Here is a 15,899-nt window from a genome sequence, read left to right as displayed (position 1 = left end):
TCATACTGCTTGTAATTAATAAAAACATAAATAGTTGTACTGTCTCCTAACCAGAAGATTTTCTTTTGTGAAGTTTTGTCATATATCTAACTCCTTCGGGCTAATACAAAAGGCAACGTGAACAGACACACTTGTGGTACTGCCTCAGGAATGCATTTTAAAAATAGAGACTACTACAGAAGCACTGCAGTATATGCTGTCAACAGTCAACTCTCTCAAAAAAATCAAAGTATGCTGGCAGGTGTTTGAGGAGCTCTAACAAAATTTAATTGTTTTACATTTATTTCTCTTATGTTGTTATTAACGTATAGGAAGCAAACACTACTAAGTCTTACCCTTATCTAACTTCAAAATAAACAGTTTTGGCTTTTTTCTGGGTCATTTCACAAGCACGATTGCATTATTAAAATCACAACTAAATCAAAGTCATAGTCTAATAGTATCTTTAGAAAGACTTTGGCAGAGACCTTATACAAAATGTTATCCTGAATCTAATGACTTCTTATGCAAAAGATATGGAGCAAGTATTTTATTTCTTTTTTAGAATGATAAATTCAAAACAACATCTCCTTAACGGCAATACGATTTCAAAGTCCACTTTTAAAATGTTATACACATAAAAATTAGTATTTTTGAATCATAAAAAGCTACAATGGGTTAAACTCATATTTGTCACGTTTTAGCACTAAGCCTTATCAAGCAAATAACAATTATATTATTTTTTTGTTTAAAAATACATTAAAGTATCTTTAAATACAGCTTATTTTATATTCCTATTAATATTGTTCCTTTCCTTTGTGTATTTAAGAAGAATCTGGTGTGCCACCTTCTGGTAACTGAGTGAAATTATGTAGCTCTACACAAGTCACTATTCTTTATTTTAACTTTTAAAATATATATATATTTCTAAACCTGTATTACATTTAGGCTATATAAATAAATCTATACCACAGTCTGAAGTAAAGTAAAATTTCCTTACTGCTTTTTTTAAAAATCAGGCTTTATACATGCTTCCTATGATTTCTGCATGGTTACCAATATGTCTCCTGAATTCTACAATACATATAAAATTGATTTTTGTACACCGCTTCACAGCCACATATGAAAACAACAGGCTTGCTATTTTAATAAATAAGTCACAGCAGTAAATAAAGGAAAAGAAAGTTCTCTTACCAATAAGCCCATTTTTCTTTTAAGGTTTGAACTCTCATCATTTGTCATGTTCTTGTGGATCCCTCTCTTATCAAATTCTCTGGAGTTTTAAAGTTGAGAGCTGTGATGCACAGCTAGGCTCTGCTACATAGTAGCGCACCCCAGTGCATCTGGCTGGTATAACACTTCAGTTGTAGTTCCGAAAAGCAGAACAAGCTTTATACATTCAAAAACCTATGCACTGCACACGTTCCTTTGATAGGAAATTGTATTCAGCGTGGTTAAACTATTTATATTTCATATCTTAACTCCTGGTCAAATATGAAGATCATAACCACACGAATCTTGAGCTTTTTTCCAGTAAATGAACAGGAACAAAGTGTTCATCTTCAGAGCAGAGATGTGGTGAAGCAAATACTAACACTAGGAGATCTGATTTAGAAAAAAACACGTTTACCTGAAAGTAATCTTATTCTTTCAAGGGTCACTGTCCTGTTATTTGTCATATTACCATAAATCTTTACTATCTTTAACTCTTCCCTCTCTCTCACCCCTAGTAACCAGTCATTAAGTCCTATCCTTTATCAGTTTTCCAGGACTCTACCACTTACTGTTGTTTTGTTTTTTTAACAAATGAGCTACTTCAAAAAATACATATAACTGGTCTCTCTGCATCTCCAATCTTCAATCTATCAATTACATTGCTTCTAGATGACTCTCTTAAAATATAAATATACGTGAAGTAAATTAAGCATTCAATAAATATTTTATTCAACACGCTTGTTAAGAATTTGCTGTGTGTTAGGTAGGTACTCTGCTAGGTGACATGAATGTAAAGGCAAATAAGACATAATCCTTTGCTCCCAGGAAGCTCCTAGTTGAGTGAGGGAAGCAGATGTGTACTCTGACAGCACAAAATATAGTGTAGAAGCTTTAGTAGTATGTGTATTCCCAGGATTCTACAGCAGCAGAGGAACAACGAAAATAGTGCTACAACTGAAGCTCAAGAATGAGACATTCACCAGGTGAACTCTAGAAGAAACAGTCTGTTCAGACACACAGAGATTTGAGGGAGTACATGTTGGGAGGATCAGGAAGTCTTCAACAAGACTGGAAGGAGTTTAGGGTACATAGGGTTGAGGGGAGTGGATTTTAAGGTATACAAAAACCCTATCACAGAAGACCTTACATGTCAATGAAGAGGTTTCGATTTTATCCTATGAGCTATGAGAAGTCATTTATTGAATGAGTGGATCATTCAAGGAATTAATCAAGCAACAATGCCTGGCACTAAGAACTCACTACAAGCTGGCTAACCTACTCTTTCAATTCACTGTCTAGTATCCCCTAACACCATTCTATATCTCGCAAGCTTGCTTGGTTCTTTCTCTCCTTTGCTCCAGAGGTCCTCTTGCATGAAATCTCTTCCCCTCTGCACTTTTCTGAACTGAACTCATCCTTCTAGATCCAGCTCAAATTCCAGTGTTTTCTGTGATGTCCTCCATGGTAATTTGAGTTTACAGTTTTTAAATGTTTCTCCATTATACAGACCACACATTCTTCCTCAAGTTTGGCACACAATGTTCAAGAACACTTTTTGACCCTTTGCCTATAAAGTGAAGTAAGACGGTGAGGAGACGACATGACACTAAGGCAAAAGTCAGAACCTGAGAATAAGTGGCCTAAGAAAGAACACCTCCCCAGACTTCACTTACACACTAATCTCAGTAACTTCCTTCACACTCTCAAGACCGGAAAGCAAAGGATATGAATTGTGGAGAGAACTCGATCTGTATTGGGCAGCAATTCTGCATTACTATGCAACATTGCTGGCTGTATACATCACAGCTCTGTTGCAAAAATCCCAGAAAATTGATAAGAAAGGGATACCAACAGAATAGCTGAAGGATGGAGCTGCGATCTTTGGGAAAAAAAGAGCTATAAGAGAGCAGGGACTGTGATTGTGTATTACTACTTGCATAAATCAAGAGAATTCACCTGAAGGTCCATACAATAAACAAAAAGAATTCGTGAAGATCACAGAAAGAGCTGAGAGAGTGAGGATAGGGGACTGGACTCAGAAGGTTCAGAATCTCATAAGGTATTAAGGGAGAAAATCCAAGTGTAAGACGGGGGTGTGTTACAAAAAGCGATAATAGTGTTAGCTGGGAGATTAATCTAGGACAAGAAGCTTTACCAGAGAAACATATCCTGGGGTGTAAATATTTAGTGCTCTCTCCCTGTGGAACCACACCCCATTATGCTCAGTGTCAAACACTCAGACAAGCTTTCGTTGATGTTGGCATTTAGCATTCAGCTGTCTCATCCATTTTATGTATGCATAATCTCTTAGATTTATGCAATGATGCAAAAAGCATGGTGCTTTCTTTTATGTAGACAATAAAAACTCTTTTCATCTTATTCAACCACTTTATGTTAAAGTGGGTTAAGAGGACTCTGCCAATAATTTCAAAAAGCAGTTAATACTTGAAAATATTCTCTCAATGATTTAAAAATGTCCCAGATAAAAGCTGTCTACACGTTTCTTCTTGTTTATTGAGTGCAAAAACTGACCACTTTCCTTTCTGCTAACTTGTAAGGAAAAAATTCAAACACAGAAAAAAATGGAGAATGTGATTTTGGCCATGTGCCACACTTTTCTCAAAAAATCTTCAAAAAAGGGCAATACTTAGGGGACATAAAAATGATTTAATCCACTGGGTCTTCGGAAGAATGTTTTTAAACTATGTATCAATGGTACCATAGATTTTTAAAACAAAGAAAAAATAAGCCAGACCATTTCCTCATTTAGTTTTGTGGAAAACAGAACAATTGCCACAGTATTTCCCTCAGGCCCGGTAGAAAAAAAGCAATAATCATTTTATATTACACTTTGAACTACAACAGGTATTTTATCCAAATTCACATGAACGAGTTCATCTAGAAGTTGTAAAAATAGAAAAGAGAGGAATAACTACCTTCTGGTAGTCCACAGTAAGTCTCTTATATTATTAGTGATTTTGATGACAGGGGCTATATTAGTCTAGTAGAAGTAATTCACTTACATTCCATTTAAATCAGCATCATTGTGTTATCTGGAAACTTAGAAATAAGCTAAATGACATTCCACAGACAGAAGGGCAGACATGGAGCTAATGAGGATGTAAGAATATTTCTATTTGTCAATTACCTTTCAACCTAATTTTCCTATCCAGATACTCCATGAAATATTTTACTTGTTTTAAATGTCAGGTGATAGCCTTAGCCAGCAGAATTCCAAGTAAAAAAGTTTATTATAGCTTTTAATTTTTAAGAGTCTCATTTTCATTTTCACTCTGCCCTTGAGGTCGGCAATGCAGATGTTACTATTCCCATTTTACTAGTGAAGAAACAGCTATTTAATGACTTGGCTCAAGTGACATAGCTGCTGAGAGAACTGGAAAACAAGAATCCAGGTCCCCTGACACCTAATTCGGTGTTCATTAGTCACCTCTGTACTGTTTTAATATTTATTTTAGGGAAAAAAACACAAATACGACTCTAGAGGAAGACAGGAATAGGTCATAGAAGGTATAGGATGCTATATGATTAAAGCTGCAGAATGATCAACCTATACCTATGCCAGAAACACCTTCCCAATGCCAATTCACAGAGCTCCCTTTTAGCCTGCAATTAGCAATTTCTTGGCATAGACTTCAAACATGCCATACTCTCTCATGCCTCAGTGGTTTCACATACGATATTCTCTCCACTTGGAATTCCCTGCCCTCCTTGTCTATTAAGCAAATTTCCAGTCATACTTAAGTGTTCAAGCATATCTCCTTACATGAAACCTTCCTTCAAACCCCTTAGCAGACTCCAGTGCTAGGTTTTCTAAATTCCCATAGCACTTTGAATATTATATCTTTTGTCACTTTGGATTATAACTGTTTCTATAAACTATATACTAGACTATAAACTCCTGAGAGCTGTGGTTGGGTCTTCCTTATATTTTTATTATACCTAACTCAGTGCCTGTCACATAGTAACTCAATTATAGGAGGCAATTTTGGTGAAATCAAGTCAGCAGAGCTAAGTTCTTCTCTCCTCCAAGACTAAGCACAGTTTTCTGATGATAACCAAACAAGAAATCATTAAAGGGCCTTATCCTTCTTAAACTAAGATGTGAATGATAAGAACTATATAAAAGATGACAATTGCAAACAGTATACCTAAATGACTCCTTTTGATGTTTGCGTGATAGACCCTGTGTGTGCCTAGCAGGGTGCCCAGAATAGTAGGTATATGACAACTTTATAATGGATGGATAGAAGGGCGATCGGCTCAACAAGTGACTGCTGAACTGGACTGAGAAAGGAAACAATAAGGAAGGGAAATGCCGATCATTGTTTGTCTAAGTCAAGACAGTATTCGCAAAGCTAGAAACTAAAGAAATGCAATTTCATTGGTTTGTCACCACCTAGACCAGTGAACACAGAAAAATGAAACAGCATCTCCTAAACGCAGTCATTTCTACAGACTGCTAACTGAAAAGGATAAAAGCATATTCTTCAGATTGTTAGATCCTATTAAGTTATTGTAACCAGTGATGATGAAAGAGTAAACCACAAAATCCAATTTTGACAATAACTGCTCCACTAGATTGAGCAAAAAAATAAAATAGTGAATTCAACCAAGCAAGCCATTGCACATCACCAATAACTAGTAACTCAAATGGTATGATGAGCAGTCAAGAGTAAAATACACAAATGAAGCACAGGAGGGCCCAATGCTAACGTGCCTCTGGAACTTTCAAAATAGAGAAAAATATACATATTTGATTAAAGACCTATGAATCCTCTGTTCCAATATGAGAATTCTAATACAGGCTTAAGGAAATGTCTCAAACCCCGTTCTCATTTCTCAAATGTCTCATTCCCCGCCTTCCCCTTTTTGCTAACCGGCAGAGTAGAAATATCAAAGATATTAACATAATGAATATAAAAAACAAAAGACAATGAGGTTCCCCTTAGGGAAGAGCCTATTCACAGCATGGTTTAACATATGCATAGTGTTAGGGAGTGGGGGTGGAGGCTTCTGCAGCTGTGAGGGCTAACTCATGCAGATCATTAACCACTATCTTCGGGTGTGTTCTGGGGTATGGTCAGAAAGGCTGGAGGTTTTTATTTAAATGAAAGTAATGTGGTCTTATAAAAGGGAGCTGTGTTTTGCTAACACTGGACTTGAATTTTGCTATTGGGACACAGAAACATAGTGTATAAGTCCCTACGGGTTAGTTGGAAATACAAGAGTCGTAAAAGCCTCTAGGATCCTGAATCCTAAAGGAAAGATTGGCTCAGAAGCCACAGAGAACAGTGAGACAGCCAGGGAGACAACCACTAACAGTTAAAGGAAGAAGTCCCAGAACAATGAAAAAACAGTAGCAAAAAATAGGATTCTGTATTAACCAATCACGCATGAGTCAAGAGTGAACTTGATAGCCCATCATTTCTAATGCAAACTTTAGAATTACTTATGCCTTCCTTACTGCTTTCATCATTTCAATCGTCTATTCAAAAACCTTCCATGACTTCTTATTTGTGTGGATGTATCTGTAGACTCCACTTTCAAGGTCCCCTCAAGCCCAGCCCCACCTTATTTATTCAACCCCATCTCCCATTATACGCCATCCCAGATCTGCACACAACTGGAAAAGACAGTATCACCTTACCCAGAACTGCCATGGGAGCTATTAACAACAACAACAACAAAATTGCAGCTTATAGTTTCTGTGGATTCAACAGAAGAACACACAGAAACAATTTGGGGGAGGGAGGCAGAGAGGAAAGAGTTTTCCCAGTCCCAAAATATCTTCTCCTACAGTGCCTACTCTCTCTCCAACAAACTTTCTCTCTCCAACTACTGTGCCTTCACCTTCTCTCTCCTTCACCTTCTCTCTCCCTCCCAATCTCTCTCTCTCCCCCATTGTCTGCTCTGTACTACTGCCAGAAATTCCAACAATTACAGGTTCATTTGAGCTAAAAAGAAGCCTCTTCAAATTATAATAAGTACAGCTGCCAGGATGAGGTGACTATCAGTTATTCACACCTGGGTGTGAATGAGTTCAGTCAAGTTTCTTCAAATAGCAAAAAGCTGCAGCCCTCAGGGAATGGGGAAGGCTGGGGGTGAGAGAGACTTTTGGAATCCTTGCAACCTTGGGTGGGGTGCTATTTGAAGGAAGTTAACAGCAGGAGGGCCTTGGGGGATGAAGAAACTCTGTCTAGAGATAAAGAGAAAGTAAGATGTAGAAAAGAGTGCAAAAAGGTTCCTAGGAGAACAACAAAATTCAACTTCCAGTACCACTCAGTGTCTTCTAGCCCAGAATCCCTCGTGCCTTTTCTGACATCCTGTTCCCAGGCCCTGGAGCTCAGGCTAATACTGTCCTTGGGATAGATCAGCTACTTAAGTAGGTTAAATACAATATTTTGGGCAGTGCCAGAAACCTCACTGACATGTATATGACGTATCATGTCCAAACAAATGATTTGTAAATAAACCTTTAGAATATACACCATTGATAGGTTGGGAACTACTTGTACTTTTCAGCATATACCTCCCCCCACTCCCCACACACACACTCTCCTTAGGTGGTCTCTTCTGTTTTGGAGATGCTAGATGTTTTTTTCTGCCGCCATCCATTCAACTTATAAAACATCCCCCTTGCCTAGATTGTTGCCACTCCTCTGTTCACACAAGTTCTCCCTTTTCTTAAGTTCCAAATCAAGCTCTACCTTTTTGAAGCCTAATCTGATTTCTCCAACACTCACCGAATGAATACCCTCTTTTCTAAACTCTTGTAGCACTTATCATACAGTGTTCTTATTTAGCCATAGGTGCGCTCACCACAGCTTCTGAAATGAAGATTGGAAGCTAACTTTCTACAGGCAAAGGCCATTCATTCATCCACCCAAACAATTAATAAGCATCTACTTTGGTTGTGTTCAGACTAGAAGTTCAAATCTGAGTAAGCCCAGTTCCCCACCCTAAAAGTGGTCACAGACCAGGGAATATCAAGTACATTCCCAACACTACGCACCTCCAAGGTGATATGAACGCCCATGTAGTGCCCTAACCCGGCTAGGGCAGGGAATCAGGGAGAGTTTCACAGAGGTGACACCTGAGCTGAGTGTTTAAGAATAAACAGGGGCCGGCCCCATGGCTTGGCGGTTGAGTGCCTGTGCTCCGCTGCTGGAGGCCCGGGTTCGGATCCCGGGCATGCACCGACGCACCGTTTGTCCGGCCATGCTGAGGCAGCATTCCACATACAGCAACTAGAAGGATGTGCAACTATAACATACAACTACCTACTGGGGCTTTGGGGAAAAAAAGGAGGATTGGCAATAGATGTTAGCTCAGGGCCGGTCTTCCTCAGCAAAAAGAGGAGGATTGGTATGGATGTTAGCTCAGGGCTGATATTCCTCACACACAAAAAAAGAATAAACAGAAATGTGTCAGGCAGCCAAGTGAGAAGGACAGGATGGTGGGGAGAGGAGGCGGCAAAACTAGTTAAGGCACAATTGTAATTGTGACAATATAGAAGTCTTAAACTAAAGCAGTAGTTGGGGGACATTCAAAAAGATTTTTCAGAGATAGAACGGACAGGACTTACTGACTACAGATGATGGTAATGGTTAACATTTGTTGATCACTTACCATGTGCCAAGCAGTATTATAAATGCTTTACCCTTTTAATCATTTAACTTATTTAATCTTTACTGTGACCTTATAATGTACATACGTTAAAACAAGAGCTGCACTTGGACTTATTTTTTATTTTATTTTTTTTAATTCCCCCCCGCCCCAGTGCATAGTCGTGTATCCTAGTTGTAGGTCTTTCTAGCTCTTCTATGTGGGACGCCACCTCAGCATGGCTTGATGAGCAGTGGGTAGGTCCACACCCAGGATCCGAACTGGTGAACCCCGGGCCACCCGAAGCTGAGTGCACAAACTTAACCGCTATGCACTGGGCTGGCCCCCTGTAGATACTTTAACATCCCCATTTTATGGACCAGAAAACTAAGCCATAGGAAAATCAAGTGACATGACTAAACTTATACAGTGAATAAATATCGGCACTATTGAAACTAGAATTTGACCCCAGGTAGTCTAGCTCCATAGTCCACTACTTAAGCCCTCTATTACAGAATCTTTAAATGTGAGCTTGTTACACGGAGAAGGGGAGCCCAGGATGACTGCAAATTACCGAGAGAGAAAAAAGTAGAGGCAGAAAGGGCCACAGCACAGGGAACTTGAATACATTGTGGGTTACAGTTATTAATTACTTCTGCTCCTTGTTCCTAATGTCAAAAGCAAATTTCTTGGTTCATTTTCTCCCTATATAGTCCAGCATTTTCTTCAATGGTACTGGTAATCCAACAGGTACCTAGTCTGAACCTCAATCTGTTTGTTCTTAGTTTTAGCACTTGGCACATTCAGTGTCTTCCCCGGATTCTTTATAGATATGGCTTATCTCCTTTACTAGGTTGAAAGTATCTAAGGCAAAAAACACATCTTATTCACCTTTGATGAAGAGCATCCAGGATGTTCTTCTGTACTCTGTACTCAATAAAAATTGATTGGCTTGAACATGGAATACAATGTTTCTTAAGTTTCCTATTCTTCAGTCATCTGTGAATTGCCTTCATCTGTCATATCTCAGTACTACCTTCATTATTTACTATTTTCTTTAAATCAACCCTTTAAATTTACATTTACCTTGAAAGGAAAACTTTATACTTATTATTGCAAATGGAGAACTGCTATAACTTACCATAATGAGAAGGCAATTACAAAAAAGATACAAAACTCCTAAAACAAGAAATGCTTGTACACAACCTAACATCAGCCTACTTCTCACACAATGCCACACTTACCACACTCTGTGGTAGAGTTTTTTTTTTTAAGTGAAATTCACATAACACAAAATTAACAATTTTAAATTGAAAAATTCAGTGGCATCTAGTGCATTCCAAATGTTGGGTAACAACTACCTCTATCCTGTCCCAAAATATTTTCATCACCTCAAAATAAAAACCCATATCCATTAAGCAGTTGCTCCTTATTTTCCCCTCCCCACAATCACTGGTAACGACCAATATGCATTCTGTCTCTATGGATTTACAGGCATACCGCAGAGATATGGCGGGTTCAATTCCAGATCACCACGATGAAGCAAACATCGCAATAAAGCGAGTCACATGAAGTTTTTGGTTTCCCAGTGCATATAAAAGTTATGTTTACACTATACTGTAGTCTCTTAGGTGTGCAATAGCATTATGTCTAACAAAACAATGTGCATACTTTAATTAAAAATACTTTATTGCTAAAAAGCACTGACCATCATCTGAGCCTTCAGCGAGTCGTAATCTTTTTGCTGGTGGAGGGTCTTGCCTCAGTGTTGATGGCTGTTGACTGATCAGGGTGGTGGTTGCTGACAGCTGGGGTGGCTGTGGCAATTTCCTAAAATAAGACAACAATGAAGTTTGCTGCATCGATTGACTCTTCCTTTCACTAAGGATTTCTCTGTAGCATGCGATGCCATTTGACAGCATTTTACTTACAGAACTTCTTTCAAAATTGGAGTCAATTATCTCAAACCCTGCCACTGCTTTATCAGCTAAGTTTATGTAATACTCTAAACCCTTTGTTGTCATTTCAACAATCTTCACAGCATCTTCACCAGGAGTAGATTTCATCTCAAGAAACCACTTTCTTTGCTCATCCATAAGAAGCAACTCCTCACCCGTTCAAGTTTTAGCATGAGATGGCAGCAATTCAGTCATGTCTTCAGGCTCCACTTCTAGTACTAGTTCTCTTGCTATTTCTACCACATCTGCAGTTACTTCCGTCACTGAAGTCTTGAGCCCCTCAAAGTCATCCATGAGGGTTCAAATCGACTTCTTCCAAACTCCTATTAATGTTGATATTTTGACCTCTTCCTGTGAATCATGAATGTTCTTAATGTCATCTAGAATGATGAATCCTTTCCAGAAGGTTTTCAAAAACATTTACTTTGAGGGGCCGGCCCCAGGGCGTAGTGGTTGGGATCGCACGCTCCGCTTCAGCTGCCCGGGGTTCATGGGTTCGGATCCTGGGCACGGACCTGCACACCACTTGTCAAGCCATGCTGTAGAGGTATCCTGCATGAGGAACGGAGGAAGACTGGCACAGATGTTAGCTCAGGGACAATCTTCCTCACCAAAACAGAAAACAAAAAAAAAAAAACTAACTTTGCCCAGATCCATAAGAGCAATCACTCTCTATAGTAGTTATATATAGCCTTACAAAATGTATTTCTTCAATAATAAGACTTGAAAGTAGAAATTACTCCTTGATCCATGGGCTGCAGAATGGATGCTGTGTTAGCAGGCATGAAAACAACATTCATCTCATTGTACATCTCCATCAGAGCTCTTGGGTGACCAAGTGCATTGTCAATGAGCAGTAATATTTGGAAAGGAATCTTTTTTTCTCAATAGTATGTCTCAATAGTGGGCTTAAAATATTCAATAAACCATGCTGTAAACAGATGCACTGTCATCCAGGCTTTGTTGTTCCCTTTATAGAGCACAAGTAGAATAGATTTAGCATAATTCTTAAGGGCGCTAGGATTTTTGGAATGGCAAACAAGCATTGCCTTCAACTTTTTATTTATTTATTTATTTATTTATTTATTTATTTATTTATTTGAGGAAGATTGACCCTGAGCTAACATCTGTTGCCAATCTTCCTTTTTGTCATTTTTCTCCCCAAAACCCCCAATACACAGTTGTATATCCTAGTTGTAAGTCCTGCTAGTTCTTTTATGTGGGACGCCACCTCAGCATGGCTTGATTAGCGCTGAGTAGGTCCACGCCCAGGATATGAACTGGCGAACCCTGGGCCGATGAAACGGAACGCACGAACTTAACCACTGCACCACCGGCCTGGCCCCTTGGCTTCAACTTAAAGTCACCAGCTACATTAGCCCCTAACAAGAGTCAGTCTGTCCTTTCAAGCTTTGAAGCCAGGCATTGACTTCTCCAGCTATGAAAGTCCTCGATGGCATCTTCTTCCAATAGAAGCCTTTTTTGTCTACATTGAAAATCTGTTGTTTAGTATGTAGCCAGCTTCATTAATTATCTTAGCTACATCTTCTGGATAACTTGCTGCAGCTTCTATATCAGCACCTGCTCCTTCACCTTGCCCTTTTATGTTATGGAGACGGCTTCTTTCCTTAAACCTCCTAAACCAACTTCTGGTAGCTTTAAATTTCTCTTCTGCAGCTTCCTCGCCTCTCTCAGCCTTCACAGAGTTGAAGAGAGTTAGGGCCTTGCTCTGGATTAGGCTTTGGCTTAAGGGAATGTTGTGGCTGGTTTGATCTTCTATCCAGACCACTAAAACTTTCTCCATACCAGCAATAAGGCTGTTGCTTTCTTATCATTCGTGTGTTCACTGGAGCAGCACTTTTAATTTCCTTCAAGAACTTTTCCTTTGCATTCACAACTTGGCTAACTGGTGCAAGAGGCCTAGCTTTCAGCCTGTCTTGGCTTTCGACATGGCTTCTTCACAAAGCCTAATCATTTCTAGCTTTTGATTTAAAGTGAGAGACGTGTGACTCTTCCTTTCACTTGAACACTTAGAGGCCATTGTAGGGCTATTAATTGGCCTAATTTCAATATTGTTGTGTCTCAGGCAATAGGGAGGCCTGAGGAGAGAGAGAAAAATGGGGGAATAGCTGGTCAGTGGAGCAGTCAGAACCCACACAACATTTATCGATTAAGTACGCCGTCTGTTATGGGTGCAGTTGGTGGCACCCCAAAATAATTACAATAGCAGCATCAAAGATCACTGATCACCATAACAAATATAATAATAGTGAAAAAGTTTGAAATATTACGAGAATTACTTAAATGTGACACAGAGACACGAAGTGTGCAAATGCTGTTGGAAAAATAGTACGGATAGACTTGCTCGGTACAGGGTTGCCACACACTTACAGTTTGTAAAAAACGCAGTATCTGCAAAGTGTAATAAAGGGAGGTGCCATAAAATGAGGTATGCCTGTACCTATTTTGATATTTCACATAAATGGAACCATACACTATGTGATTGTTTGTGTCAAGCTTCTTTCACTGAGCTTAATGTTCTGGGGGTTCGTCCACATGTATAGTGTTATCAGTGTTATCAGTACTTCATTCCTGTTTATGGCTAAATATAACATTGCATGTATATACACTACAATTTGTTTATCCATTCATCCATCAATGGACATCTGAGATGTTTCCACCATTTGGCTCTTGTGAATAGTGCTGCTGTGAACATGCAAATACATATATTTGTTTGACTACCTGTTTTTCAATTCTTTTGGGTATATACCTAGGAGTGGAATTTCTGGGTCATATGGTAACTTTATGTTTAACTTTTTGAGGAACTTCTGGGGTAGATTTTGTACAGCACTTTTTGTGTTTCAAAATAACACATGGGACGGTACGATTTCATACCAGATTGTGTGTCTCCAAACATATGACATGTAAGGAAACAGGTTCATTCTCGTTATGTTTATGAAAATACAAATTTCAAATAATTTTCATCATATTTGTGTGGTAGTGTTTTTTGTTGCAGTTGGTCTTTTTACATGAGTAGCAGATGTTTCAAGCAATTACTAAATTAGGTCTCCATATCCAAAGAAACATGACTGATTTCATCAAAATCATGCCTTAGTATTAGCATTTCCATCAGTCTGGCACCTTCACATTTTAAAAATTCCATTTATCCACTGATCCATGTTAGTTCAACAACAAAACAGAAAAAGACACACGACAAAAAATAGAGCACAGGCCTGATTCTAATTCACAATTACAAATACTACGAATACTTTGTATATTTAAAAATTACCCTTTTCTGGATGTCAAGTTTTGCTCTACCCTGAAAAGACTGCAGCCGTGCATTCTCGGGCATGCCTGCGCATTGCACCAGTAATTCAATCGGTCAGGATGAGGTGTTATTACCTGCTCTAGTCTTGACTTCAGCAATAATATCCATGAAATCACAAGTGTGATACACCAGGATTTTTTTTTTCCTAATAAGCATTAAAACAAATAAACTATTCAAATTGAAAGTGTAAGTCTATGTACTGCCAGTAGTCTGCACACCACCAGGAGCATGCACACCAAGCTTCAAAAAACACGGATCTTAAAGGAGCTATTTTTTAAAGCTGTACATGCTATCCTCACATATTTTGTTGGCCAAACAAACAAGAAGTTTCCATCTTTTCTGCAAACTGACAAAGAAAAAGTGCACAACTCATCACAAAAGGATTCAAAACTGAAGAAGGGGTTTCTAATAAATCTGAAGATTTAGACCTCTTGACTTCCTAAGAGAAAGGTGAAGCATCTTTGGTGGGCATTTCACCTAATTCAAGATGTGAAGACAAGTGCTTTCCAAAGGACCCACAGTCACTTGCACTTTGCAACATCTTCCACTGGGAGATGCACTCATCCTGTGATTTGACAGAACACTTTGTATTCAAAGAGCACCCACCTCTGATTTAAATAGTATGCTACATTTCTTCAAGTAGTCAACCATATCATCCCCTAGAATGTACTACGCCCACTGACACACTATCTACTGGCAAACAAGAGAGAATAATTTTTAAACAAATCATTTCCCTTTTTCAATATAGAGATTATCACAGAGAATCTTTCTATCTACTCTTGTTCTAAGGTAAAAGCATTTAACCAATTTTTTCAAATGCAGGTATCCATGGATATATGCAAAAATACAATATACCCGAAAAGCTGCATAAAAAGTAAAATCTTCTATCTTGAAGACTTTCACTGCCACTTACCACTCACACATAACTGGAGGGGGGTTTCAATTAAAAAACCATACAAATGAACAAAAATCTGTCCTCAAGCCAAATGTTTTGAAAACAAGTCTAAGACATAATAAAATAATTTAAGAATATAAGAATAAATGTAAAGATTAATATGATAATACATGTAAAGTGCCTAGCACAAAGCCCATTTGTGTCACAGGAATTTAACAAATGGCAGCTTAGATCCTTCAAGATCAGGTGGCTCTCCTTGGAACTAAACCACAAATCCTCAGGCCACAATTAAATTACAATTGTCAGGGCTCCCATAACCTTATTTGTTCACCTATTTTAGCACCCAGCACATTCTGCCTCATCTAATAATTATATGTATTTATGTATCTTTTTTATTAGGTCGTAAGTACCCCTGAAGGCTCCTTAAAGCTTTTAAAATAAAATGTAACTTAAAAATGAAACACATGGAAAACTATTTAATAAACGCAAGTAATATCACCTTACTTTTACATGATGCCTTAATAATTTCAAAGCACTTTCATGTCCTTGATGTCATTAATTTATGATCTTTTATCATCTCCGCCTCATCAAGAAGGAAAATGAGACCCAGGGAGGTCAAGTGATAGCTTGTTAAAGGTAAAGCTGGGATTAGAAATGGAGTTTATAAAGGCAAATAGGGAGAGAGGGGGAGGAGAAGAGTAACAACTAACCGGGAAGGTGGGGGACATGGAGAGAGAGAAGGAGAGACAAAGACACAGGGACACAGAGACTCCACGGGAAGAATATTTCAACTTTATGATATTTTAAGACATTTCCCTAAAGGATATTTGAAATGTGTTGTCTTAATTTTTCCAACTAGAAGCACGATGGTATCATCTCTTAAGAATCGGCCCAGCCC

At 38.5% G+C, this 15,899-nt stretch overlaps 1 protein-coding gene across 4 annotated transcripts in view; it reads right to left on the bottom strand.

Annotated features, from left to right (window-relative positions):
• KLHL13 (kelch like family member 13) overlaps nucleotides 1-15,899 on the bottom strand; it is a 132,683-nt gene that overhangs the window by 67,265 nt on the left and 49,519 nt on the right. The window contains exon 3 of one of the 4 annotated variants that reach the window (XM_087427530.1): nucleotides 10,529-12,877. The exons of 2 other annotated variants lie outside the window; for them this stretch is intronic. Coding sequence is in view for 1 of the 2 variants with exons in the window: in XM_014796644.2 (XP_014652130.2) it covers nucleotides 1,174-1,214 (41 nt within the window). In the remaining variant the exon portion in view is untranslated. Of the gene's footprint in view, nucleotides 1-1,173; nucleotides 6,159-10,528; nucleotides 12,878-15,899 lie in introns of those variants that run through there. One more of the 4 variants, XM_014796644.2, reaches the window with a different exon arrangement.

This window comes from Ceratotherium simum, chromosome X (assembly GCF_057802395.1).
Source record: "Ceratotherium simum simum isolate JZ-2026a chromosome X, ASM5780239v1, whole genome shotgun sequence".
NCBI lineage: Eukaryota > Metazoa > Chordata > Mammalia > Perissodactyla > Rhinocerotidae > Ceratotherium > Ceratotherium simum.
The sequence above is the reverse complement of the archived record's forward strand: the minus strand, read 5'-3'. Positions and strand labels throughout refer to the sequence as shown.